The 27,498-nt window shown below is 36.7% G+C and overlaps 1 protein-coding gene across 1 annotated transcript in view; it reads right to left on the reverse strand.

The window, feature by feature from the left end:
- Nucleotides 1-1,099: 1,099 nt before the first annotated feature.
- COG6 (component of oligomeric golgi complex 6) overlaps nt 1,100-27,498 on the reverse strand; it is a 79,681-nt gene continuing 53,282 nt past the window's right edge. The window contains exons 16-19 of the mRNA XM_056126197.1: nt 25,557-25,664; nt 24,043-24,096; nt 21,129-21,208; nt 1,100-1,291 (exon numbers count right to left, since the gene is read on the reverse strand). Coding sequence (XP_055982172.1) covers nt 1,144-1,291; nt 21,129-21,208; nt 24,043-24,096; nt 25,557-25,664 — 390 coding nt within the window. The 3' untranslated portion in view covers nt 1,100-1,143. The remainder of the gene's footprint in view (nt 1,292-21,128; nt 21,209-24,042; nt 24,097-25,556; nt 25,665-27,498) is intronic.

Raw genomic sequence — 27,498 nt, forward strand, 5'->3', positions numbered from 1 at the left:
AATATTTCACGTCCTTTGAAGACTGTAATTATACATTTAAAGTTTAATTTGTGAAACACTGGTCAAATGCAAAGTATGAAGCAAAGAGCAAATATATGTGTCATATAGTATATTTTTAAAACAATTATATATATACATATATATATATATAAAAACACAGCAATGATACCACCATGAAATAGTTGAGCAAGCTGAGACTAGGTAAAAAACCACAACAGTTTTCTTCTAGATGACAAAGGAATTTCCTAATTGTAAGGTTGTGATCTTTTTTCATATTAAGAATTATATAAAATGTAAAAGCTTGATTTATATCAGACTTGTTCTCTACATTTTATATTACATATACTTGTTGAAGGAAAAAAACTAAACATAAAGATTTACACCCAAATAGATGATATAAAAACACTTTTGCTCCACAAGAATTATTAGTATAAAGAATTATACATTTTAGACAAATGAAAAGGTTGGTTTTTTTTAAATGGTATAATGTCCATCTTTTAACATTAGATTACAGAAATATTATTGACTTCTAAAAACCAAAAAAACATCTGAAATGCTCAACTTTTCATCTGGATTTTAGTCCTAGGCAAACTCAGAATGGTATTCATCCTACTCAAATTCTCTTTCTTTCTCTTTCCCCATCTTTGCTGATGTGTACTTCTGATCTCAATTTAAGTGTGCCCACTCACATTAATAACAATTGAAGACAAATGGACTTTTAGGTAAAGACATATTTATTAAGTTGTATCCAAATATTCATTATTAAATTTAGACAAACTTTAAAAGTATAGTTACATAAGGTCTATTCTTGTTAAAACAAATAAAAAACAAAAAACAAAGTTCTTACTCAATTTTCTATCATACCTTTTATATTTCAAAATAAAAGGGAACTGCAGAGTTGGAGAAGTGACAACATCTCTACTCAGATAACAGATATAAACAATTTGACTTCAACAAGTATTAATTTCATATTACTATATCAAAGAAATTATTAAACCTATATAGTCTTATGATACAAAAATCATAGCCATAAATTTTCAAAGTAAAGATTAATGGACTTACCCCACCGTTTCCCTCCCCCACAAACAAAAATCCTTCAGTACTTGAGAAAAGCCACATTCTGTTTATACTCAGATGAGGCCATCAGGAGAGAAGCGTCCGCACCTGCTGAGGTGATCGATGGAGAATGTTCTCTGGGTCTTTGTATGCGTTAGCTGGGTTCATGACAGCTGCATACACTTCATCATAGGCTCGGCAGACTAATTCCGTAGACTGCTTTATGATCTGATCCCTGTTGATGAGCAAACAAAATCTGAGTACATAATCTGAAATTAAAATATTTACTATGCATTATAAGAGAGCTTGTTTGCACCAATCCCGTTTCCTTTTCATGTTGTTTATACTTATTTATTTATTTAATTAATTTTTATTAGTGAAACACCATGAGGTACAGTTATAGACTTACAGATTTTTGTGCTTGGGTTTCAATTATACAATGTTCGAGTACCCATCCCTCCACTAGTGCCCATTCTCCACCACCACTGATCCCAGTATCCCTCCCACCCCCTTTTCCCCTCATCCCACCCTTCCTCTGTGGCAGGGCATTCCCTTTTGTTCTCTCTCTCCTTTTGGGTGCTGTAGTTTGCAAAAGAGGCATTGAGTGGCAATCATGTTCGGTCTATAGTCTACTTTCAGCATGCATCTCCCATCCTGGGAGGATCCTCCCAACACACTTTATTTGGTGCTCCCTTCTCTATCTGAACTTCCTTTTCCCCTAGCATGTGCGGCTGGCCTCCAAGCCATGGAGTGAACTTCCTGGTACTTATCTCGGCTATTCTTGGGTGTCAGTCTCTTATTTTGTTACCTTATGTTCCCCAGATGAATGCAATCTTTCTATGTTTACATTTTTTTAAAAAAAGCAACTCTGTCAGAGTTATACCAATGCAACAGCCAAAGAAACAGAAACTGTAATTCACCATCAATGTTTTGATTTTTCAATCAAGAATGATAATGCATGTACCTTAGAGATACTTGCAATGACTGAAATTTATCAATACTTCAAATCTCAAGATAATTTACAATTATTGGCTTTTCACCTCTAGTTCCATATGAATAACCAAACTTCCCAGATAATCAAAAGTAAATAAAAAAATAATAGAAATATTCTCTATATAATAGAAAAAATAACAGAAATAGTTCTAAACAGATTTTACAAATCTAGCTTGGAAAATACAGCATTGGGTTCATAAATAAGAATCTATGCTACTTGTTTTCATGCCATTTTTTTCCTCATCATTTTCCAGCGACTTCTACTAGTTATGTAACATTAAAACACTTGCACTAATTCTTTTTCTGAGTTATACAATAACTAAATTTAAAATGTGCCTTTTATGTTTACTTTTGAACACATTTTTCTTAGGTTACCCATTTCTGCCAAAGGTATAGATATGTTCTATCACTTCCAATAAACTCTTGCCTGAATTATGCAAAACAAATCCCATATTCCTACTTGGCCTTCACCATTATTGTCTCCTTTCATATCCAACCCATCATAAGTACTGTTATCAATCCCTGTAAGCAAAATTTTTAATTCATGTCTCTCACTCAGAGCCTGCAGGAATGTGATGATTTCCTTTAGTTCCAGAGAAGTGAAAATGCCTTATCCTATCATTTAAATTTTTTGATAGTACCTTCCTCATCAAAGCTCTAATTCTCTAGTCCAGTGCAATTCCTGACTATTCTCTCCACTCTGCTTTTGCTGACCTCAATTCCTTTCCAAACTTTATTCCACTGCCTAAAATATTTCCCTTTTAACCACCTGTAGTGGCCCCTAATTTTTCAGTTTAGTAAATACCCATAAAATTGCCCTAATCCTATACCTAGAAATGATTTGTCCATTTTAAAAATGTACAAAAAAATAATATATTTATAAGATCACCTGTAGAAATGTTTGTCTGTGGTCTAGAAAAGAACTAATTAAAAATACTAGTTGGAGAAAATGAGGGGAAAGTCCACGCGTAACCTTGTATCTCCAGCTGTCCTTTCGGACAGTTTCAAACTTAATGAATTGAAGCAGTAAGACTTACAAAAATTGTTAAAACTTCCAAAATTAAACTGAAGAAGAAAGATGTTGGAGCACATTTTCTGAGCACAGTGAAGTCGGACTATTGCCTTTTCACTGGAAGGGTGAAAATAAAAATGTTTGGAAATGTGTTGAACCACACAATCCAAGATTGTTTTGGGATTGGGTGTGGGGGGTCAGAGAGACAGTACAGTGGGCGAGGCTTTGCTTACAGCCAACTCTGGTCCTATATCTAGCACTGCACACAGTCCTCTGAGCCCTGCCAGGATTGATCCTAGAGTACAAAGTTAGGAGTAAGTCCTGAACCCAGCTTAGTGTGGCCAAAAAATCGAAAGAAAAATAGAATTCTTTTTGATGTACTGATTTGTGAACATTCCTATTATTAACTGAATTTAATGAATGCACCATGATGATGCAAAACTTGTTATAAATTAACAGGAATACTAAAAACTGGTACTTGTGAAATTTAAATACATGTACACATATACAGGTGTTACCCATTTTGGGGGGAAAAAAAATCAAATTCTGGACTTGAGATTTGGAGTTTTAGTTCTGTATTATTCAAAGCCAAAAGATTTTTAAGGGGAGGGAGGCTGTATATAAAACATTGATCACCCACACTTTATATTCTAAAGTCTTTATTTAATCTGAGTAGGACATACGTTTATACTTACTAAGGAATACTCAAATAAGATTATAATTCCTTCTCATGTAAATTTAAAATCAGAATAAGATTCAACAATGGGTATTAAACAGAATTTTTAAAAAATACAGAGTGAGGGGCTGGAGAGATAGCACAGCAGGTAGGGCGTTTGCTTTGCATGCAGCCGACCCGGGTTCGATTCCCAGCATCCCATATGGTCCCCTGAGCACCGCCAGGAGTAACTCCTGAGTGCAGAGCCAGGAGTAACCCCTCTGCATTGCCAGGTGTGACCCAAAAAGCAAAAAAAGAAAAAAATAAAGAGTGATCACTAAATGCAGAATGAACTACTGAAAATTCTGTAGTAATAAATTTGAAATTTTATTTTCAAATCCAAAGAAATCTTTAAAATGTACTGAAATTTAGCTCGAACCCAGGACACATTATCATTTTTAAGTCAAATTAGCTTACAAATGCCTACAATTTACAATGTAACTGTAAAGTCATCATCAATCTGCAACCAAGAAAAATAAAGAAAAATGGGTATAATGCAATTATATGCCTTAAGGCAATACTCTCACTTTCACTATTTTCCCCCTACTGAATTATAGAGGAGATAAAATGGGAAAGAGGACCTTAATGACAAAAAGCCTCATTCTCAGAAGTTCTGTCACTTACTAGTGTTGCCTTGACTTTAACCTATCCAGGACTAAATTTACCATGGTAGAACAAAATTTTGAAACGTCAATCTCTGCAACATATTCTCAGATTTGAAGACACCATTCTACTTAGAATTCAGATTATTTTAACAAATTACTATTAAAAATATTTCTATGTGTCCATCACATACATACACATATACACATGTTCCTGTTAGTGATGGGTGTTCCCTAAATAATGATTTATTATAAACACATTAACTACACAGGTAAAAATAGCTCATATTTCTAAATATCACATATTTAGAACTGCTAAATTTAATCATTAAGTGATTAAATTTCTAAACTGCTAAAATTATTTTTTCTTGCCATTTTATGTCCTTCCCATTTTTGCTCTTTTATTTTGTAGTGTTCATTACTATGGAAAAATACTCTAACTTAAAAACTACCTGCATGAACCTGTTCATATATCTGTCACCTGCTGGGGTCTTGGACCAAGTAATTTTCATGAAAGACAAAGTTGCAATGATGAATCATCATAATGACAAAGAATCCATGTTTGAAATGGAAGTTTCAGGTATTGTAAATGAATATCTGAATACTGTAAATATTGTAAATCCAAAATCATCAGCAAATTATTCTGATGTAAGTGTATGCTTCTGAAATCCCAGAATAGCTTTGTCTTTATCTACTGAACATCTTGTATACAGGAAGAGAAAAGCCCTTATTTTTTCCTCAGGAGTGAATCCTTCTAGAATGAGCATTCCTTTCTGGTTTTCTTACACACTGTACTTAGATCACTATAGTTATGATTATAGTTATGTTTAGAACTGTTTCTGTAGGGTAAAATTCTAAAAGTCTTGCTCTTCAGTGAGTAAAAGAATGATTGCAAAGGCCAGTTCAAAAGAAAAAACCTGTTACTGTAAGCTTTAATCGTCTATAAAGTTAGAACATTTCATTTCTTGGTCTCTTTGCTACCTTGTAATTCTTAACTCTCTGAAAAGCCTCCTTCTATTTAATAATCTTCCCAGTACATGTATAATTTTCAAAAAATTAAAGCATAGATATAAAAAATGTAAGAATATTTAAAATTCTAATGATTTATTGAGAAATTCCTAGTAAAAGTAAAGTAAAGGCCCTCCCGTTGATCATCGATTTGCTCCAGCGGGCCCAGTAACGTCTCCATTGGAGACTTTGTCGTTACTGTGTTTGGCATATCGAATACGTCACGGGTGGCTTGCCAGGCTCTGCCGTGCGGGCGAGATACTCTTGGCAGCTTGCCGGGCTCTCCAAGAGGGGCGGAGGAATCAAACTTGGGTCGGCCATGTTGGCTGCGTGCAAGGCAAACGCCCTGCTGCTGTGCTATCGCCCCAGCCCCAAGATGCTAAATCTGATTCGTGGTGGATTGTGAGGAACTGGACACTTACAGGAACTTGAAAGGGATAATCAGAACAGGTTAGATACAAAATGGGCTATGTCCTTTGAAGCAAGAAAAACTGGAGGAAGAGGTCATGGGCCCTTTAATCAACAGTAAACAGAGAAACAACGGTACTCTTAATAATTAAGTAATGGATTCTTGATAGGCCTGTTAACAATGCTTTCATACAGCACTGAAAGGATATTCTGTTCTCCCCTGGTTCTATTTGTCTTATTCCTAAGCCACAAAAAGTGTTTCACTTAGAAGCAATTTTCTATACCAGTTACCATAGTTAAAAATAATTTAAAAAATAATCATAGTTAATTTATGACCAGAATAAAAAAAAGGAAGATGAGCATTTCATGCAATTTTACAAAGAGGCAACATTTTCAGTTACTACTTTACCAGAATACACTGAGAAATCCAATTGTTCCAGTTACAAATGTCACAGTGGTAACAAACCTAGTATGAACCTCAGAAATACTAACATAAAACTGCACAGAGAGAATTTTCTTATTTTTAAATTTATTCATTGAAATTAAGTATTTCAAATAATTATTTAAAGTAGTGAGAAATAAACTACTTATTTCCAGAATCAGTGAGCTTGTCATTAATCAGTACTTTAGGATTTTAGTTGCCATAACAACATGACACAACTTTTATCATTATCATAAACCTGGTACTTCTAAAAATAGCTTTTTTTTCCAACATTAAGATTCTGTGATCACTAAAATTGAGCTTTATTACAGCATCCCAGTGCAGAGTGCAATCATTTAAATGCACCCTAAGAGAAAAGACATTCATGGTTTAAGCCTGAAAAACTAAAAAGATGATGATACATTTATGAATAATAGATAGGTTACAGCATATCCATTTTTTTTATCTTTCTAGACTGCAATACAGACATCAAAGATGTCACAATGCGTCCAGATAATTTCTTATCACGGGTCCACTTTCTGTCACTCTAAGAGTAAAATTAAAGCACAGCTTACATGACACCAGGGCCCATGCAGAACTTGTTAAGTCAAGACATTCACCTCACAAAGGTTTATCATTGCAAAAATTTTGTGACTTCTCTTAATAATAATAAAATCTAATCTAAACAAAGAGTTAATAGCAGTACAGTGCAGGCTAGGCTGTGGAATCTAAAATACTGGCTTTAAATCTTGGCTTACTGAATTGTTTGACATTGGTTCAATTATTTAACCTTTCTAAGGAATGCAACTGTAAAAAGAGATGTAAATTTACAGATTAATTGGGGAGACTAAAGAATCTGGTTGAGCAGTTAATTTGGAATTTCAGGGGCCAGAGCGGAGGTCAAGGGTAAAATCAAGGAACAATTTAGAGGTTAATTGGATAATCCTGGGCTCTAAAGCTGTTCAAAAGTGACTCAAAACTGCTCACACTGGTTTTTCTATATTAATACCAAATAAACTGGTTCAAGGAAATTTGGAGTTATGTTGGCTTTACAAATTTCTACATGACATAACCAATTTGAATAGAATACCATAGGTGATTATACTGGACAATCAAAATAAGAAAGAACTCAGGAAGAAACACCTGAAGCATTTTCCACAATTATTTCACTAATATTTACTTTGGAGTTCCTGGCAATGTCAGAAATGTGGGGAAAAAAAAATGAAACTGATAGATTTTGGTGTATGTATCAAAAACAAGACATTTTTATAAAATAAGACATCTAAAGTTTCATTATTTTCAATATTAACATAAGTATTTAGTACTTTTCCTAAATACCAGTGATATCAAATTAGAACATGAAGGAAAACAAAGGATAGCAAGAGAATAGTTTCCTAGAAATAAATGCAATAATACATATGGTAAATTATATAAAAGAAACTATGACACTTTATTAAAAATTTTAAAATATAAATAGACATACTCAAAGATGGGAAAAGTTACTAGTATATTTTTATTTAATTTTTGCTCATTTTTATTTTAAGCTTGTCAATACTATTTCTCTAAAAAGAATGTTGTTTTCTGCAACCGTATATGGGATTCTATAAATATTTGGTCGAGTTAGTTATTTAGTTTATTTACACCATAATAGATTTCTATGTACTATGTACTACAATTACTGAGAGGAGAGCTGAAACATCTAACTATAACTGCCAACGTATCCAGTTTTTCAATTTTCTACATGTACCTCATGTTTTTTTTAAATCTGCTATCAGAATAAAATGTTTACTATTGCATTTTCATAAATTGATCTTCTACTGGCGTGCAATATTCCTTTTAACCTTTATTTAATATTGCATGTCCTGTATCTGATTTTTTTCTGATATTAATATTGTCACTTTATTAGTAGTTATTTGCATAGTTTCTCTTTGGCCATTCTTGAAACTATCTTATTTTAACACTGAAACAGATTTCATTTTGGGGGGGTGGGATTTGGGGGCACACCTCGCAGAGCTCAGGGCTTACTCCTGGCTCTGCACTCAGGGATCACTCCTGGAGGGACTTGGAGGGGGAAAGCCATTTGGGGTGCTGGGGAATCAAACCTGGGTCACTTGCATGAAAGTGACCTATCTCCCATACTACCTCTCCAGCCCTCTAAAATGGACTTCTAATAAACAACAAACCATGTTTTTTTTTTCTTTTTGGGTCACACCCAGCAATGCTCAGGGGTTACTCCTGGCTCTGCACTCAGGAATTACTTCTGGCGGTGCTTGGGGGACCATATGGGACGCTGGGGATCAAACCCAAGTCGGCTGCGTGCAAGGCAAACACCCTACCTGTTGTGCTATCGCTCCAGCCTCAAACCATGTTTTTTTTTTTTTAATGGGTCTACTAAGTTCTGTCTTTTAACTGGAATGTGTAGTTCTTTATATTTAACAGATGCTTGAAAAGCAGAGTTTCAATCTATCATTCTGTTTTTATCTTCACTTCATTTATTTATATTTTCCCAAACAATTCTGCTTTATCTTATCTACTTTTATGTCAGATAATTTTTGTTTTATTGCTTTGATGAAAGGTATTCAAACAATATTATAAACCTTGTATTTATACAAGGTATTCAAGCAATATTACATACTTAATGGTTAATAATGTTATAATACCACAGAAGTATATTTCTATTTTCCCTCTCATTTTATCTCTTTGCTTTTGTTTTCATAATTTTATATTGCACATCAACTTTTTCACAATTCACTGTATATATTTTTAATGATCAACTATTTTCAGTTTCTCCGTAGACTGAGTTTTCTTCTGCTATCATTTTCCTTCAGCCTGAAAGTTTTCCTTTATTATTCATTGCAGAGCTATATTTACTAATGATAAATCCTTTCTACTTTGGCTTATCTCAAAAATATATGCACTTTTCTTATAATCTAAAAAATACCTTTGATGCTGACACTGCTTTTCCATTTAATTAAAAAAAATTGTTATCTTTTAGCTTGCACTGTTCTAATAATACTTACTACTTTTTTTTTGCTTTTTGTTTTCTTTTTGGGTCACACCTGGCGATGCACAGGGGATACTTCTGACTCTGCACTCAGATATTAGTCCTGGCGGTGCTCAAGGAACCATACAGGATGCTGGGAATAGAACACATGTTGGCTACGTGCAAGACAAATGCCCTTCCTGCTGTACTAACGCTTCAGCACCTACTTATTACGGTTACGTTTTACTCATTACTGTTATATTCCCTGAAAATAACAGACCTTTATTCTCTCTGGTTGCTTTTAAGATTTTTTTATTTATCATAGTTTTCAATAATTTGATTATGGTATGGTTTTCTCAATCACTTACTTAATTTCCTGGATCTATGAAACCCTGTTTTCCATCAAATTTGGAAAGATATTTATTTCTCCAAATTTTGTTATTTTCTGTTACAATCTATGACATTTGAATTATTCTGACTTTGGATTATTTACTATTACTCTCACACTTTACTGTCTCTTCATCATTTTTCCCAGCCTTCATTTTTAAAAAATTTTTGTGCTTCAGCTTGGATGATTTCACTGATCCTCTCCAAATTAACTGATCTTCCCTGAATGTTCACTTAAATCGTGGTCTAAGACTATCAAATACATATTTTTGTTTTAGATATATACTTTTTGAGGCTTATGATGTCTATTATATAAGTTTCCATACTTTTTTCTTAATTTTTAAGCAATGATGTTTCCTTTAAAGCCACTGAACACATAAGTAGCTGTTTTAAAACACTCATCTGTTAATTTTATAAATGCTGACAATGTGAGCTTTATGATCTTATAAAACAGTATGAAGTATAACTCTCAACTGTGAATTTCTTTCAGAAGATAATTTTTTCCTATTCTTGTTTTTTAAGTTTTGCTTCATATTTTCCTACTGTTTCATCTAAGTAATTTCTGAGAGTAGGCCGGGCATTATAAATACCATCACTGATCCTATTTGCTGTCATTCTTTACAGTGCTGGGATCTATACCGGAAGAGAACAGATTTAGTTAAAAATCAGTGTGTTCCTTTAGACATTTGTTTGTAGGTTTTATTTGGTGTGTTTACATTGGCATGTGCTTCAGGACATTAACCCAATTTTTAAGGCTTGGGCTTTCTGAAGCTGGCAAAGCACTGTGCAAGCACCAGTTATTTTTCAGCTCACAGGTTTCCAGGATTTGTTCTTTCCCATCTCCTCAGCCCCTAACTTACTTTGTTTTCTTTAGACTATTATTTCTGATTATTAAGATAGGTTGCTTAAAAGAAAACAGCCGAAGAGAAGAACATTATTTCATTTACTTTAAAAAATAGCTCCTCTCAGGTAAAGAACCTATGCAAAGAAAACGACAAAACGCTAATTCAAGAAATAAAAGAGGACACGAGGAAATGGAAACACATCCCCTGCACATGGAATGGGAGAATTAACATTGTCAAAATGGTAATACTCCCGAAAGCATTATACAGATTCAATGTGATCCCTAGAAGGATACCCATGATATTCTTCAAAGAAATTCATCAAATACTCCTGAAATTCATATGGAACAAAAGGCAATGCTTGGGGGAAAAAAGATAGGAGGCATCACCTTCCCCAACCTCAAACTGCACTACAAAGCAGCAATAATTAAAACAGCATAGTACTGGAATAAAGAGAGATCTGCCAATGGAATAGTGTTGAATATCCTTACATCCTCAAATATATGATCATCTAATCTTTGATAAGAGTGCAAGACATATAAGGTGGAGCAAGGAAAGTCTGTTTAACAAATGGTGCTGGCAAAAAAAAAAGCTACAAAAAAACAAAACAAAACAAAAAACCCTCAAAAAAAAGCCAGGCTCAAACCTCTAGCTAACACAATGCACAGAACTCAGATCTAAATGAATTAAGACCTCAAGATCAGACCAGAGACTCCATAAGGTACACTGAAGAAAAGTTCGGCAAAACCCTTCACAATATTGAGGATAAAGGTATCATCTTCAAAGATGAAATGTCAGACTAAGCAAGTGGAAGCAAAGATAAACAAATGAGACTATCTTAAACTAAGAAGCTTCTGCATCTCAAAAGAAATCTGAACAGGATACAAAGACAGCATACAGAATGGGAAAGGATATTCACCCAAAACCCTTCTGACAAGGGGTTAATATCAAGGATATACAAGGCACTGGTTGAAATCTACAAGAAAAAAAAATCAAATCCCATAAGAGAATGGGGCGATAAAATGAACAGAAAATTTGAATGGTTAAAAGACATATGAAAAAAATGCTCTTCATCACTAATCATCAGGGAGAGACAGATCAAAACAACTATGAGATATCATCTCACAAACAACTATGAGATATCATCTCACAACCACAGAGACTGGTACACATCCAAAAGAACAAAAGAAACCAGTGTTGGCATGATGTGAGGAGGAAGGAACTCTTCTTCACTGTGGTGGGAATGCCGACTGGAAAACAGTAAGGACATTTCTCAAAAACTTAGAAATTTAGCTCCCATTTAACCCAGGAATACCACTTCTGGGAATATACCCTGGGGTCCCAAAAACACAGCAGAAACATCATCTGCACTCTTATGTTTACTGCAGCACTATTCACCATAGCCAGAATCTGGAAACAACCTAAGTATCCAATAATGGATGAATGGATAAAGAAACTATGGCACATCTATACAATGGAATACTATATAGCTGTCAGGAAAAGTGAAGTCATAAAATTTGCCTATAAATGGATGGACATGGAGAGTATCATGCTGAGTGAAATGAATCAGAAGGGAAAGAACAGATATAGAATGATGGCATTCATTTGTGATATATATATATGTGTGTGTGTATATATATATATATATATATAGTAGAAGACTAATATCCATGGCCAGATAAACAGGGGTTAGGAGGACTGGTCAGGGGTTGGAACTAACCACAGTGTGTGAAAGTAGGTAAGATAGACAAGAGACCAGTATGACAATAATAGCTGGGAATGTTCACGCTAAACAAGATCTGAGGGTTAAATGTAGGTAAAGAGATATTCTTGATATCCTTTTTGTATCAATATAGTAAACTACAATATAAGAGAGAGACAGGAAGAGATGAGAGAGAGAGAGAGAGAGAGAGAGAGAGAGAGAGAGAGAGAGAAGAAAAGCACCATAGAGGCAGAAAGGGGGTGGAGAGGGGGTGGGGGATGATGGGAGGGAACCTGGGGACACACACTGGTGCTGGGAATTGTACACTGGTAGAGGGATGGATGTTGGAATACTGAGTGACTGAAATCCAATCATGAATAGCTTTCTAAGGGTCTATCTCACAGTGATTCAATAAAAAAGTTGAAAAAAAATAGTTCCTCTCAAGGTGCAGGCTTTATTTCTAGTACGTGTAATAGAGGAAGATGTCTAATTAAAAGTTCTAACATCAGATGCTGGGGAAATAGTACACAGGGTAGGGTGCTTGCAGGCCGACTCAATCCTGTCACCCCATATGGCCCTCTGAACTCCACTAGGAATGACCCCTAAATACAGAGTCAGATGGCCCTGAGTAGAGCTGGGTGTGGTGACCGCTGAAGAAAACAAAACAAAAAAGTTCTCAAATCATATCCTCCTTCCTGTATGAGCTCACATTAGAAAGGATTTATATTCTATTTCTTAAATTACTTATGGAAGCAATTCTGATTCCATTTTTGAAAGTTGAAAAAATTTTACAAACATGTAATTGTAATTTCTGTGGTCCAAACTCCATTCATATACAATTATAAGATGAATGCTGTAGTTTGACACTGAATAAAAAACAATACTCTTCTAAATCATTCTAAGGAAGGAAGGAAACAATTTGAATGCCATTTTTTTTTCTATGCTTTCCTTTATTCACTATACAAATTTGCTTTCCGGCTACTTAAATTATTCAATGGTTTATTTTAAGACTATTGAACTTTATCAAAAATTTCTTTTGAAAGCCAATCAAATAAGAAAAAAAAAGAATGATAAGTATCCCAAAGGTATTGCAACCAAAAAAGACAAAACAATAGTAGAACAGAATCATAACAAGACCAAATGGATATTTGAAATGTGTAACAGTATTTTTTAATCCTTTCTCAAAGGTACAACTGACTCTCCCTGCCTTCTGCAAGCAAGGGACCTGACACAGGGCCTCATAGAGAGATAGAATGGGCTCTCTATCATGCAGTTGATATTTTATTTATTTTTGTTTGTTTGTGGGCCACATCTGGTGGTGCTCAGGGTTTACTCCTGGCTCTATGCTCAAGGATCACTCCTGGAAGAATCAGAGGACCATATGGAGTGCAGGGGATCGATCAAGTTCAGGTTGGTCAGGTGCAACTTGTAAGTCCTACCTGCTGTACTGTAAGCCATTTGCACCATACGCAAAGCAAGCATCTTACCTACTGTTGTATCTCTCCAGTCCCATAAGTGATATTTTAAATAAAATATAAATAGACAAAAATTGGGACAGAAAATGTGCTCACATTCGAGTATTTTTTGCTTAAAAATATACACTTTTCTTTGATATTTTGATAATTTAGCCATTTAGTTATTAACAAACAATATAAAATAAATGATTTTGTCCTTGCTAAGGGGACAAGCTTGGGAGATTGGGGGGAAACTGGGAACAATGATGGAGGTCACACTGGTGGTGGGAATTGTGTTGAAATATTGAATGCTCATAACAGCTATCATAAACAACTTTGTAAATCACAAAGTTTAAATCATAAACAAAGTTTAAATCAATTTGTTAAAGAGAAAAATTAATTTAAAAAGGAAAATAAAGGAAACAAAATTTAGTTACCAGAATTGAAAACTGAGTTATGTAAATGAGAATGCGCAGTGTACTATATTGTATTAAATGATTTAAATTTCCATATTTACAAAAGTTAAAAACATATAGCAATCAATGAATATATATTGACTTCTGTTGATTCATCTTCTGATAATTCCACTTGCCATTTCCCTATGTTTTGTTGGAGAAAGTAATACAAAATCAATTGGTTAAAAGCCTGCCAAGGGGCATACTAAATATTAAACGACAGTATTTGCACTATATACTAAAACATGATTCAATCTACAACAATTACATGCATTCTGATAAAAGTTAATTTAAGAAACACATATAAATTATCAGAGTCATGGCGTATTGGAGTTTCTTTTATAACCTCTCAGGTCTTTGGGATCTGGCCAGGAATCTTTCAGGACCCTTTGGCCTATGTCTGGGAGAAAGATGGCCTAGAACATGTCTAGCCAATTCTAGTTAATAGAGAACTTTTCACATGTTGAGCCCAAGGCTGCCTTCCTTGCTCTTACGATCATACTGCAGACCATCCACCAGAATGACACACCTCAAAATACCTTTGCAATCCCTTCGCCATTTAGATATTTGAAGCACTTTCTTCAAGTCTTACAATTCTATTCTCCCTGTAATTTTTAATTTACATTGTAATTTATATGCCCAATTGATCCATCAGACTATAATGTTCAGTACAATATCTTTTTTTTTTTTTTTTGCTTTTTGGGTTACACGCTGTGAGTACAATATCTTTTGATTATCTTTTGAATCTTTATGTTTGGTGTCTGTAATGCAGAAAGTACTTAGGATATCTGATGTATAGAAAGTAAGATGTTGTCTAATCTATTTATAGACAATTTCATTTGTAAATATTTTTCTAACTGTAATGTTCTGAAATTTTAATGTATAGTTTTTTGTGCTAAAAGCATTTTTGATAAATGCCTAATACTGAAAATTTTATGTCTGTGAAAACTGTGTAGGCCCCAAGTAACGTATCAAGTAACTACCTACATTAAGCATGAATATATAGATGAATAGATAGTTCTAGAGTATTCTCAGTGGCATCATGACATGTTTCCTAATATCAGGCAATTTGATATTAATGGTTATAGAATTTCAATTATATTAATGAAAACTCACTCAACAATTAAAGACTTGGGGACTATAAACATGCAAGGTGACCTTCCTGTTCATCCCCAAGGCCGTGCCCGATTTTCTCCCTCTCCCAGGTCAGTGAATAATTGAACCCAGGATGCCACCTCCCCCGCGCCCACGCCCCAGGCATCCTCTGGACCCTGGGCCGCCCACCTCCCTGAGCACCTTTCTGTTCATCCACAACAGTGTGACCGGTTTCATCAGGTACCCACTGGGGGCATGGCCTCTGCAGAAGTGGGCGTGGCCTCTGCAGGAGTGGGCATGGCCTATATTGGGACCCTCTGCCACTCACCCAGACACAGTTATATTACACATACCCAACAATCTGGTGTCACATCGCAGTCTCCATACCACCACAATAACATGAAGAAACAGCGCAAATTCCCACCATAAGGATAGGACGATTAAAAGAGTCTAGAAGCCTCAATAGGTGTTACAAATGTGAGCTTTCTGATAAAGAATTCAGAGATGAAATAATGGACATGGTCAATGAACTCAAAGAAACGGTGGAACAGATATCCAGTAAATTAAAGGAGGACGCAAAAGAAACAATGGGTCAGACAATCCAGAAAATACAGGAAGAGATGAGAGCAGAAATAGGAAAGCTACACACAGAAGTGTCATGAATAAAGAATTCGGTATATAAAATAAAAAACTCAGCATGTGCCCTCAGAGTAGGATGGCTACAGACGAAGACAGAAACAGTGAGCAGGAAGATGAGTTGCAGGAAGCCTACAGGCAACAACAAACCATGGGAAGAGACCTCAGAATAGCTCTAGACGAATCAGAGTCCTAGAGGATGATTTCAAGAGGAACAACATTAGAATCATCGAAGTAACAGAATGTCAGGGAAGCAATCCCAATGAAAAAGACACAGTTAAAGAAATCACTGCTGAAAAGTTCCCAGAGCTGGACAATGCAGGCATCCAGATTCAAGGATCCCAAAGGGTTCCAGCTAAAAGAGATCCTAACAAAAACACTCCAAGACATAACATAGTTAGAATGATGGATACCACGGATAGAGACACAATACTGCAAGCAGTAAGGTCAAAGAAGGAAATCACATACTAAGGAGCACCCCTTTGATTCACAGCAGACCTACCAGAGGAAATCCTCCAAGCCCGAAGGCAATGGTGGGATATAGTGAAATAACTCACTGAAATGAATGCTTCACCAAGAACACTCTATCCGGCTAAACTCTCACTCAAAATCGAAGGAATGGTACACGATTTTCTGGATAAACAAAAGCTCAGGATTTTCATAGACTCAAAACCAAATCTAAAAGAAGGGCTAGAGCGACTAGTGTAAGACAAGAAGAACCCTTACAAGAACAAAAAACCCTTACAGAAAGATGACACAAAACCCGATAATAATAATCTCTCTCAATGTCAATGGTCTAAATGCACCAATCAAGAGACACAGAATGGCAAAATGGATTCAGAAACAGAACCCAACATTCTGCTGCCTATAAGAAACACACCTGAACAGTCAGAACAAACACAGACTAAAAGTCAAAAGATGGAAAACAATCCTGCAAGCAAACCACCCCCTCAAAAGAGCTGGGATGGCCTTACTAGTATTGGACAACATAAATTTCAGGTTGAAAAAGATTAGAAGGGACAGCAAAGGCCATTTTTTTTAATTAATCAGGGGATATGTACAGAAGGAAGAAATCACACTCCTAAACGTATACGCACCCAATGAGGGACCAGTCAAATACCTACAACAACTGCTAATAGACCTTAAGAAGAACATTGCACGCAAAAAAATTGTAGTTGGAGACTTCCACTCCGCCTAATCATCTCTGGATAGATCAGGAAGATTAAAACTCAGCAAGGAAGTAATGGCTCTGAAGGAAGTAATAGAAGAGAGAGGGTTAATAGATTTATACAGGACTTTATATCCCCCCCCCCCCAAAAGAATACACATTCTTTTCCAGTGCACATGGAACATTTTCCAGAATAGATCATGTGTGCTGGGCCACAAAGCATATCTCAACAGATTCAGGAAGATAGACATTGTATCAACTATCTTCTCAGACCACAATGCAATGAAGATAGCAGTTAATTATGTACAGACACAGAAAAACAAATCAAACACCTAGAAATTAAACAGCTCAATGTTGAACAAGTGGGTCAGGAAAGAAATCAAGGAAGAAATCAAAAGATACCTAGAAATAAATGAGAATGAAGACACGAGCTACCAGAACCTGTGAGATGCAGCTAAAGTCATGTCAAGGGGAAAATTTATAGCTCTGCAAGCATTTCTCAGGAAGGAAGGGCCTACATAAATGACTTGACTTCATAGCTCAAGATATTAGAAAAGGACCAACAAAAGGAGCCCAAACCAGGCAGAAGGAAAGAGATCATAAAACTTAGAGAAGAAATCAACGACATGGAAACCCAAAAAATAATCTAAAAGATCAATGAAACCAAGAGTTGATTCTTCAAAAAAATAAACAAAATTGATAAATCACTAGCAAAACTCACAAAGAAAGAGAGAGTGAGAACCAGGCCGATATCCCTGATGAATACTGATGCAAAGATTCTCAACAATATACTATCAAATAGTATTCAACAACTCATCAAAAAGATCATACAACACGACCAAGTGGGATACATCCCAGGGATGCAAGAATGGTTTAATGTCCAGAAATCAATCAACATAATCCATCAAATCAACAAAAGAAAAGACAAAAACCATATGATCATATCAATAGATACAGATAAAGTATTTGACAAGATCCAGCACCTTTTATGATGAAAACTCCCGCCAAAATGGGTATAGAAGGGATTTTCTTCAATATAGTTAAAGCCATCTACCACAAGCCTATGGCAAGCATTATCCTCAATGGGGAAAAACTAAAAACCTTCCCTCTAAGATCAGGGACGAGACAAAAATGCCCACTCTCTCCACTGCTGCTCAATATAGTACTGGAAGTACTTGCAATAGCAGTTAGGCAAGAAAAAGATATTAAGGGCATTCAAGTAGGAAAGGAAGAAATCAAACTCTCACTATTTGCAGATGATATGATACTATACTTAGAGAACCCTAAAACCTCACCAAGAAACTCCTAGAAACAGTAGACTTGTATAGTAAAGTTGCAGGCTATAAAATCAATACCCCAAAGCTTTCCTATACACAAATAATGAGAGAGAATAAAATGATGAAAAAAAAGTAAACCCTGTTCACATTTGTGCCTCTGAAAATCAAGTACCTAGGAATCAGCTTAACTACCAACGTAAAAGAGATGTACAAAGAAAACTACAAAATGCTACTTCAGGAAATGAAAGAGGACATGAGGAAATGGAAAGATATCCCCTGCTCATGGATCAGGAGAATTAACATTGTCAAAATGGCAATATTCCCCTAAGCATTATACAAATTCAATGTGATCCCTATAAGGATATCCATGACATTCTTCAAAAAAATGGAGTAAACACTCTTGAAATTCATATGGAACAATAAGCCCCACGAATAGCTAAAGCAATTCTTAGGAAAAAGAAAATGGGAGGAATCAACCTCTCTAATCTCAAACTCTACTACAAAGCAGTAGTAAGTAAAACATCATGGTACTGGAACAAAGACAGAATCGCAGACCAATGAAACAGGGTTGAATATACTGACATCCCCTCCCCCCTAATATATGATCAGCTAATCTTTGACAAGGGAGCATGAAATGTGAAGTGGAGCAAAAAAATCCTCTTTAACAAATTGTGCTGGCAAAACTGGACAGCTACATGCAAAAAATGGGCTCAGATCTCTACCTAACACCATATACAAAAGTAAGATCAAAATGATTAAAGACCTAAACATCAGACCGGAATCCTCAAAAGAAATAGTGACCAAAATACAAAGACAGTGTACAGAATGGGAAAGAATATTCACCCAATACCCATTCAATAAGGGGATGGTTGATATCAAGGATATATAAAGCACTAGTTGAACTCCAAAAGATTAAAACATCCAAACCCATCAAAAAATGGGGTGACCAATTGAACAGAGACTTTCTCAAAGAAGAAATCCGAATGGCTAAAAGGCATATGACAAAATGCTCTACATCACTAATCATTAGGGAGATGCAGATCAAAACAACAATGAGGTATCATCTCACACCACAGAGACTGGTCCACATCCAAAAGAACAAAAACAACTGGTATTGGCACAGATGTGACGAGAAAGGGACACTTCTTCATTGCTAGTGGGAATGCCAACTGGTTCAGCCCTTTTGAAAAACAGTATGGATGATTCTCAAAAAATTAGAAATTAGCTCCCATTTGACCCAGCAATACCACTTCTGGGAATATTTCCCGGAGAGGCAAAAAAGTACAGCTGAAATGACATCTGCACTTTTATGTTCATTGCTGCACTGTACACAACAGCCAAAATTTGGAAAAAACCCGAGTGCTCAAGAACAGATGACTGGTTAAAGAAAGTTTGGTACATCTACACATTGGAATATTATGCAATTGTTGGAAAAGATGAAGTCATGAAATTTACATACAAGTGGTTCTACATAGAAAATATCATGCTAAGTGAAATGAGCCAGAAAGAGAGGGACAGACATAGAAATACTGCACTCATCTGGGAAATATAAAGTAACAGAATGGGAGTCAAACACCGAAGAATAGTTGAGATAAGTACCAGGAGGTCTGCTCCACAGCTTGGAAGCTGGCAGCACATGCTGGGGGAAAAGGCAGCTCAGATAGAGAAGGGACATCAACTAAAGGATGTTTGGAGGATTCACTCGGCATGCGAGGTGTGTGCTGAAAGTAGACTATACACCGAACATGATGGCCACTCAATACCTCTATTGCAAACCACAACACTCTAAAGGAAAGAGAGAGCAAAATTGAATGTCCTGCCACAGAGGTAGGCCGGGGTTGGGGAGAAATCAGGTGGTGGTGGGGGGGGGGGGGTGGCAGGGCTACTGGCATCATTGGTGGCAGAGAATGGGCACTGGTGGAGGAATGGGTACTTGATCACTGTATAACTGAAACCCAAGCATGAAAGTTTGAAAGTCTACAACTGTACCTCATGGTGTTTCACTAACAAAACAAAACAAAAAGAATAAAATTAAGAATCAAACAACAACAACAAAAAACATGCAAGGTTTTAGATATAGACAAGCTCAGGTCAGACTGCTTAGGGTACCACTGTGGCACTGTCCTCCTGTTGTTCATCGATTTGCTTGAGCGGGCACCAGTAATGTCTCACAACAAATTGTGAGACTTGTTACTGTTTTTGGCATATTGAACACAACACGGGTAGCTTGCCAGGACCTCTCGTGTGAGTGAGATGCTCTTGGTAGCTTCCAGGGCTCTCTGAGAGGGGTGGAGGAATCGAATCCGACAGAGCTACCACATAGGGTCACAGTCACAGTCCTCCCATTATTCATCAATTTGCTCAAGCAGGTCCAGTAACATCTCCATTGTGAGACTTATTGTTACTGTGTTTGGCATATTGAATACGTCACGGGTAGCTTGCCAGGCTTTGCTGTGTGGGCGAGATACTCTTGGTAGTTTGCCGGGCTCTCCGAGAGGGGCAGAAGAATCAAACCTGGCTCCGGCGGGCCGGCTGCGCGCAAGGCAAACACCCTACTGCTGTGCTATGGTTCCATCCCATTTAAGCAAAAATATAAAAACATAAATATCTCCACGGCAAGCACCCTTATTTTCTTTCTTACTTTCTTGTTTCAGTACTTAGCTATTCTTTTTAATTATAATTGAAGCATAACATCAGTTTCAATATATTACAATAAGGATTTTATATTTGTATCTACTCAGAAATAATCACAATAAATTGAGTTAACACCTATCACCATATATAGTTACAATTTTTCTTGCAAAAAAATCTTAAGATATAGTCAATCTACTGTTGCAAATAGTATTTTTCCTAAGAAACATGCTTTATATTTAAAAATGTGAGTTCATCAACTGGTTGAGACCAAGACACTTACTTTACAGTGGCACTTAGAAGAAAGTTCAACTGTGGCATTAACAGGTTGTCTGGGGCAGATAAATAACGATCAAACTGAACCTAAATGAAACAGAAATTCAAAACAAGTGCAAGCAAACATTTCAACAACTCATTTAAATGTCAAATCTTAGGGAAAATCCTATATTCCAAGCAACAAGTTTTTGGTATTCAAAATCAGTTCTCTCCCCCACCATTTTGGCCTTTTTGGGTCATGCCTAGCGATGCTCAGGGGTTACTCCTGGCTCAGCTCTGCAATTAGGTATTACTCTTGGCAGTGCTCAGGGGAGCAAATGGGATGCTGGGGACCGAACTTGGGTCAGCTGTATGCAAGGCAAAAGCCCAACCCATTGTACTATCACTCCAGCCTAAGTTCTTTCTTAAATATTCTAATTAAAATTTCTAACGTGTTAATTTTAAAAAATGTTTTACTTGGGTACTGTGATTTATAATACTGTTAATGATAGGGTTTCATGCATACAATGTTCCAACATACATACACATTCTCCACCAAAATGTACCCTCAGCCACAACACAGACACACACAAACACACACACACACACACACAATCCAACAAAAGTGTTGACTTTTAATAGTTCATCGATTTGCTCGAGCAGGCCCGGTAACATCTCCACTGGAGACTTTGTTGTTACTGTGTTTGGCTTTTAATAGTAATTATTAACAAAATTTTCTGTTAAAATTCTGAATCTGGGGGCTAGAGTGATATTATAGTAGCTAGGGCACTTGCCTCTCTTGGGGCCAATCTGGGTTCAATCCCTGGCATCCCATATGGTACCCTGAGAACTGTGAGGAGGGTTCCTGAGTGCAGAGCCAGGAGTCACCCCAAGCATCACCAGGTGTGGTCCCAAAACCAAAAATAAATTTAAAAAATTATCTTTTATTTTGCATGCAAAAAATTTGCATCTAGGACCAGAGAAATAGCAAAAAGGACTGAGAGAACCCTTGCATGCAGGAAGCTAGGATTTGATCCCAGGCACAAACTAAATGATCCCCCCCAAGGACCACAAAGGCAATTCTTGAGCATGTGTTGGGAATAAGTGGCCCCTGAGCACCAATAAGAATGACCATAAACAAAAATAAATAATTAAGATAAAATTGTGAATCCAAGCCATTCCATTTAATTTCCCTCTAATTTTAAGAAGTTATCAGATTTCAAGTCTACCTTGCTTGATTAAATTGACTATATTTGTTAATTATTCATTCATATATTCATTCCATTAATATTTACTGAGTACCTACTACTAGAACAGTCAGATTAGAATCACGGTCACGGTCATGGTCCTCCCGTTTTTCATCGATTTGCTCAAGCGGGCCAGTAACGTCTCCATCATGAGACTTGTTGTTACTGTGTTGGGCATATCGAATACGTCACGGGTAGCTTGCCAGGCTTTGCCGTGCGAGTGAGATAGACTCGGCAGCTTGCTGGGCTCTCCGAGAGGGGCAGAGGAATATGTAAACATAATGGATACAGAAAAGTAGAAATGTTAACTTTACATTATCTATGGCTTATCAGAAAGACAGTAAAATAATATAAATAAATGTGCAATTACCAAGTATAAGATGCAATAAAGGAGAAAAAAGTCAAGGTATTGCAGAAATACAAATCAGAGAGGTGGACCCACTCTGTATTCGATTCAGGTATTTCAGGGGAAAGGACATACACAGTAAAAATTTGTTTTTTTATTATTAAATTGATTTTTTAAAATTTATTTTTACGAGGTAAAATTTTAAAGTCATTAATAAGAGTACATAGCTAGACTTTTGGAATAGGAAACATCAAGGACAAAAGCATGAATAAAATAAGGACAAAGAGATAAATTCATGTAGGATTTATACAGTTTTGCTTTTTGGCCTATTGGTTTTGGGGCCATATCTGGCAGTGCTCAGTGATCATTTCTGGTGGTACTCAGGAGACCATATTTAGCACTGGTGATGGAACTAGGGTTGTCCACTTACCAAGCAAGCAACTTTTTTTTTTGCTTTAGTTTGTTTAAAATCTTTTTCTTTCTTTTTATTAAATCACCTTGAGATATACAGTCACAAAGTTGTTCATGATTGGGTTTCAGTCATACAATGTTCCTGAAGCCCTTTTAAAGTTCATCCAAGCATTTAAACCCTTAGCACTGGTTGCATAGTTAAGAACTTAAATACTGGGTTGAATAGAATTACTATAAAAATTAAATAATTCAGAAAATGTACATGGTGTGCTCAATAAACATCAATGGTTGTTGCTGTGACATTGAGGCCATGACTCTGATGAGTAGTGTTTAGACAGTTTATCGAGCTGATCATTTCCATCAGTATAAGGGCTAAGTCACTGAGGAGCCACTTACTTGAGATATGCATATATGTACAATATAACAGACATGAAACACATTACAAAAAGGGAAGCCTATAAAGAAAAGAATGTGCAAGCTCTTCATTGAAAAAGAGCAATAAAGAAAGATTTATACTCAAGAATAATATATTTTAAGACTGGAGTCCAATTTTAATTACTATTTCAGGAGAAGCAAAGAACTACATGTCAAGGATTATGAAAGTAGGATGTCTGTAATGACATAAAGCTGATTTTACATACAAATATCTTTCATTTCTGTTCTACTATGAATTTGGGAGTAAAGTTTGAAAATAAAGAGAATCTGAATAGAAGTGATACGAGACAACTAGAAACTGATGAGTTATTACTACAGATTTATTTCTAAGGCAGACCTTATTTAAAAGAATATTTATGGAATCATTATTACTAGATCCAATGAATTCAGCACATTGACGACAACAACAACAACGTCTACTCAAGACAAAATTATCACACCAGAGAAATTAACAACAGTGTCCCATGAGAAAACTTATGTTGAACTGTTGATCATGTACTCACCATAGCAGCCTTCAGTGCTACAGAATCTAGGTTCGGCAAATTAGCTAGAGAGCCCTAAACACAAACACACATACAACACAAGCCAAAAAATAAAAAAGAGAGAGAGAGAGAGAGAGATGTAAAAAAGGTGATACATATTTCACATCACTGACAGTCTATTATCAAGTGGCCCCAATTTGAAAATTTAACTTATTTACAAAGGACTCAAGTGTCATCTCTTCAATTTTAATAAAAGCAGGAACTATGATTTGTTCATTTCTTTTATACCTTGCATAAAGGCACTTAATATTTATTGAGGGGAATGAGAAACACGTATATTTATTAACAAAAGAAACCTCGGGGTACTTCAGATTTACTCATATGCAAGAAAAAAGGTACTGAAGCAATCAGAAAACGCCAGTGAGACAGAGCGGCTTTCAAGCTACAGTCTGATAATTGCAGCTAGTACGAAAAGGCAGAATTGGTTCCTAATGGCAGGAATTTGCTTACTACTTTAGCAAAAAAAAAAAAAAAAAAAAAACAGAACTTGAAATTTGACAGCTTCATTTTAGAGTGCCTGGGCTTTAAAATACTCTTAAACGTTCATGTATTTCAGAAGAGTTCATTGCTTTCTTAAGAAGAATATTTACACATTTCTCTGGAGTGTCTATACTACATTATCTATTGCTACTAGATTTCAATAACTTAAGACCCTTAGCTGGCCCTGAAGTATCTATCTTTCTCTATGTAACAGACCATAACTTGCTAAATTACAAAAGGGACAGCTGTTATTTTGATAATAATCTATGCATCAATTTAAATAACAGTAATAGGAATGAAAATTTTACCAATCATCTTCTTATAAATTTTAAAACATGAATGCTTATGGATTTCCATTACTTTTAACCAAAGATATCTGTAGTAAAAAGGAGCATTTTGGGATACCATAGTGTATCTCAACGGTCATGGTCACGGTCCTCCCGTTGTTCATTGATTTGCTCGAGTGGGCCCAGTAACGTCTCCATTGGAGACTTTGTTGTTACTGTGTTTGGCATATCGAATACATCACGGGGAGCTTCCAGGCTCTGCCTTGCGGGCAAAATACTCTCGGTAGCTTGCCAGGCTCTCCAAGAGGGGTGGAGGAATCGAACTCGGGTCGGCCATGTTGGCTGCGTGCAAGGCAAACGCCCTACTGCTGTGCTATCGCTCCAGTGGTAGTGTATCTCAGAAAACTATAAAATGACACATACATTACCCCACTGTATCATCATAAAAGCTGTATGTTAGTTATTATTATTATATTATGACCAGTTACTATTATTACTAGATTTATTATATAATTGATAACATTATCACCCCCAAGTCTAGAGATGAAGAAACAGAGAGATAAGTTTCCCCAGCAAATTAAGCTGGGAAAAGATCCAAATCTTTTCAGTTTGGTGGCAGAGCCAAGATTCGAATCCAGAGTTTAGCTCTGGACGGGGCCCATAATTTCAAGTGGTGAATTTCTCTTGTGAGTAACGTCCGGTGCTTACCTGTTCGGGCTTATGCTGCTGCACAGTGTTATAGATATAACTTAAGCCTGCTCTAGTTAAAACATAAGAAGCTTGCTCATTTATTAGGGTGTCCAAATGTGCTTCAATCTGAAACAAAACACAATAGGAAGAAAGTATTTTAAAAGAAGAATGGAACATAGATCAAAATTATGTCAGACTGATTTATGCAGAAACAAACATTCTTTTCCCCCATAAGCTAATTTTCAGCACCAAAACACCTACAATGTTGACAAGACCTTGTCTGCTGAGCAATTCCAGTCTCCAGGGAAACCAAATGTACCTGTCAGCTGAACCAGAAGCCTAGGATTGCTTCACTGAACTCCATCTGATACAAGTCGCCCCCATGACAAGGAAGATTTGGTTAACTCACTTTAAATGGACTAATTCAGAAATCTGCCAGTCAGTATTCTTCAAGCTTACCTCTTTCCATTTTTGCCTTTACCCTCAAACACTAGCCATCATTTGTATCACTTGTCATCCCGTTGATCTTCAATTTGCTCAAGCAGGCGCCAGTAACATCTCCATTTGTCCCTGTCGCGTGCTAGTGTAGCCCAGTGGCATCTGCTCGCTCCAGGAATGTGAAGAGCCTCAAACCGTTTGTTCAGGGTTTTGACAAAGAAGTCTGACCATCTTGTAGGTGGGCGGCTCCGTGTCCTTTTGACATCCCGTGGAATCCAGTCGGCAACAGCTCTAGTCCAGCGATCGTCTCTAAATCGCAATACGTGTCCAGCCCATCTGATTTTCAATGCCTTGGCAAACGAGACAGCGTCCCTGATTCTCAATCGTTGATGGAGGTTGGAACTCTGGATTCCTTCTCTCATTTGAGTGAAATGTGATAGTCCAAGCATAGCTCTTTCAATTCCTCTTTGGGATACCCGAATAGCATTCTTGTCCTGTTTGAGTAAGGCCCAGGTCTCTGAGGCGTATGTTAGTGCCGGAAGAACAGTGGAGTCAAAAACATGTGCCCGGAGCTGGAGGTTCTTCATCCTCTTAACAACTTCTTTGATGCTCTTGAAGGCATTCCACGCCGCTCTCTTCCTCCTGCGCAGTTCCAGTGCCAAGTCGTTCCGTATGTTGAGTTCTCAACCCAGGTACACATAGCTATTGCATTCAAAGATGTTCGTTCCATTGAGAGAAAATGGAACGTCAGGGACTAGTTCGTTTTTCATGAACACTGTTTTGGTGAGATTCAGCTGCAGTCCAACCTTTCCACACTCATGGTCAAAGTCTCAAACACTAACCATATCCCCTCAAAAACTTTATCCACATCACCCTTTTCTCCCATATATCCATATATGCCTTAGTGTCTTATCCAATATGGAACTCCTAGCCTCAAGATCAAAGGGGGGCTGGAGCAATAGCACAGCGGGTATGGCATAGGGTGTTTGCCTTGTACGGGGCCGATCTGGGTTCCATTCCCAGCATCCCATATGGTCCCCTGAGCACCGCCAGGGGTAATTCCACCTGAGTGCAGAGCCAGGAGTAACCCCTGTGCATTGCCAGGTGTGACCCAAAAAGAAAAAAAAAAGATCAAAGAGGGAGATTTGAGTTTGGCCTCTTTCTCTTGGCAGCTGTAAAGCTTCCTTTACTGAAAACCAAGGGTTAGAATGACAGTACAGTGAGTAGGGCATTTGCCTTGCACACGGCCAACCTGGGTTTGATTTACAGCACCCTATAAAGTCTCCTGAGCTCACCAGGAGTGATCCCTGAGCTCAGAGCCAGAAGCAAGCCCTGGCCACTGCTGGGTGTGGCCAGTTCCACATACTGTCTTCTGTGACCGCTGGGCAGTGACTGATCCTTGTTCAGTAGCCATGGAGTGATGAGGGTCAAAGGAGACTCCCCCAGAGTCTTAGTTCTTCTTAATGGGCTTATTCTTTGCAGTGATTATAAAGCAAGGGACTGGTTCTATGACAAATACCTT

Source organism: Sorex fumeus, unplaced genomic scaffold (assembly GCF_029834395.1).
Source record: "Sorex fumeus unplaced genomic scaffold, SorFum_2.1 ptg000061l, whole genome shotgun sequence".
NCBI classification, from domain to species: domain Eukaryota; kingdom Metazoa; phylum Chordata; class Mammalia; order Eulipotyphla; family Soricidae; genus Sorex; species Sorex fumeus.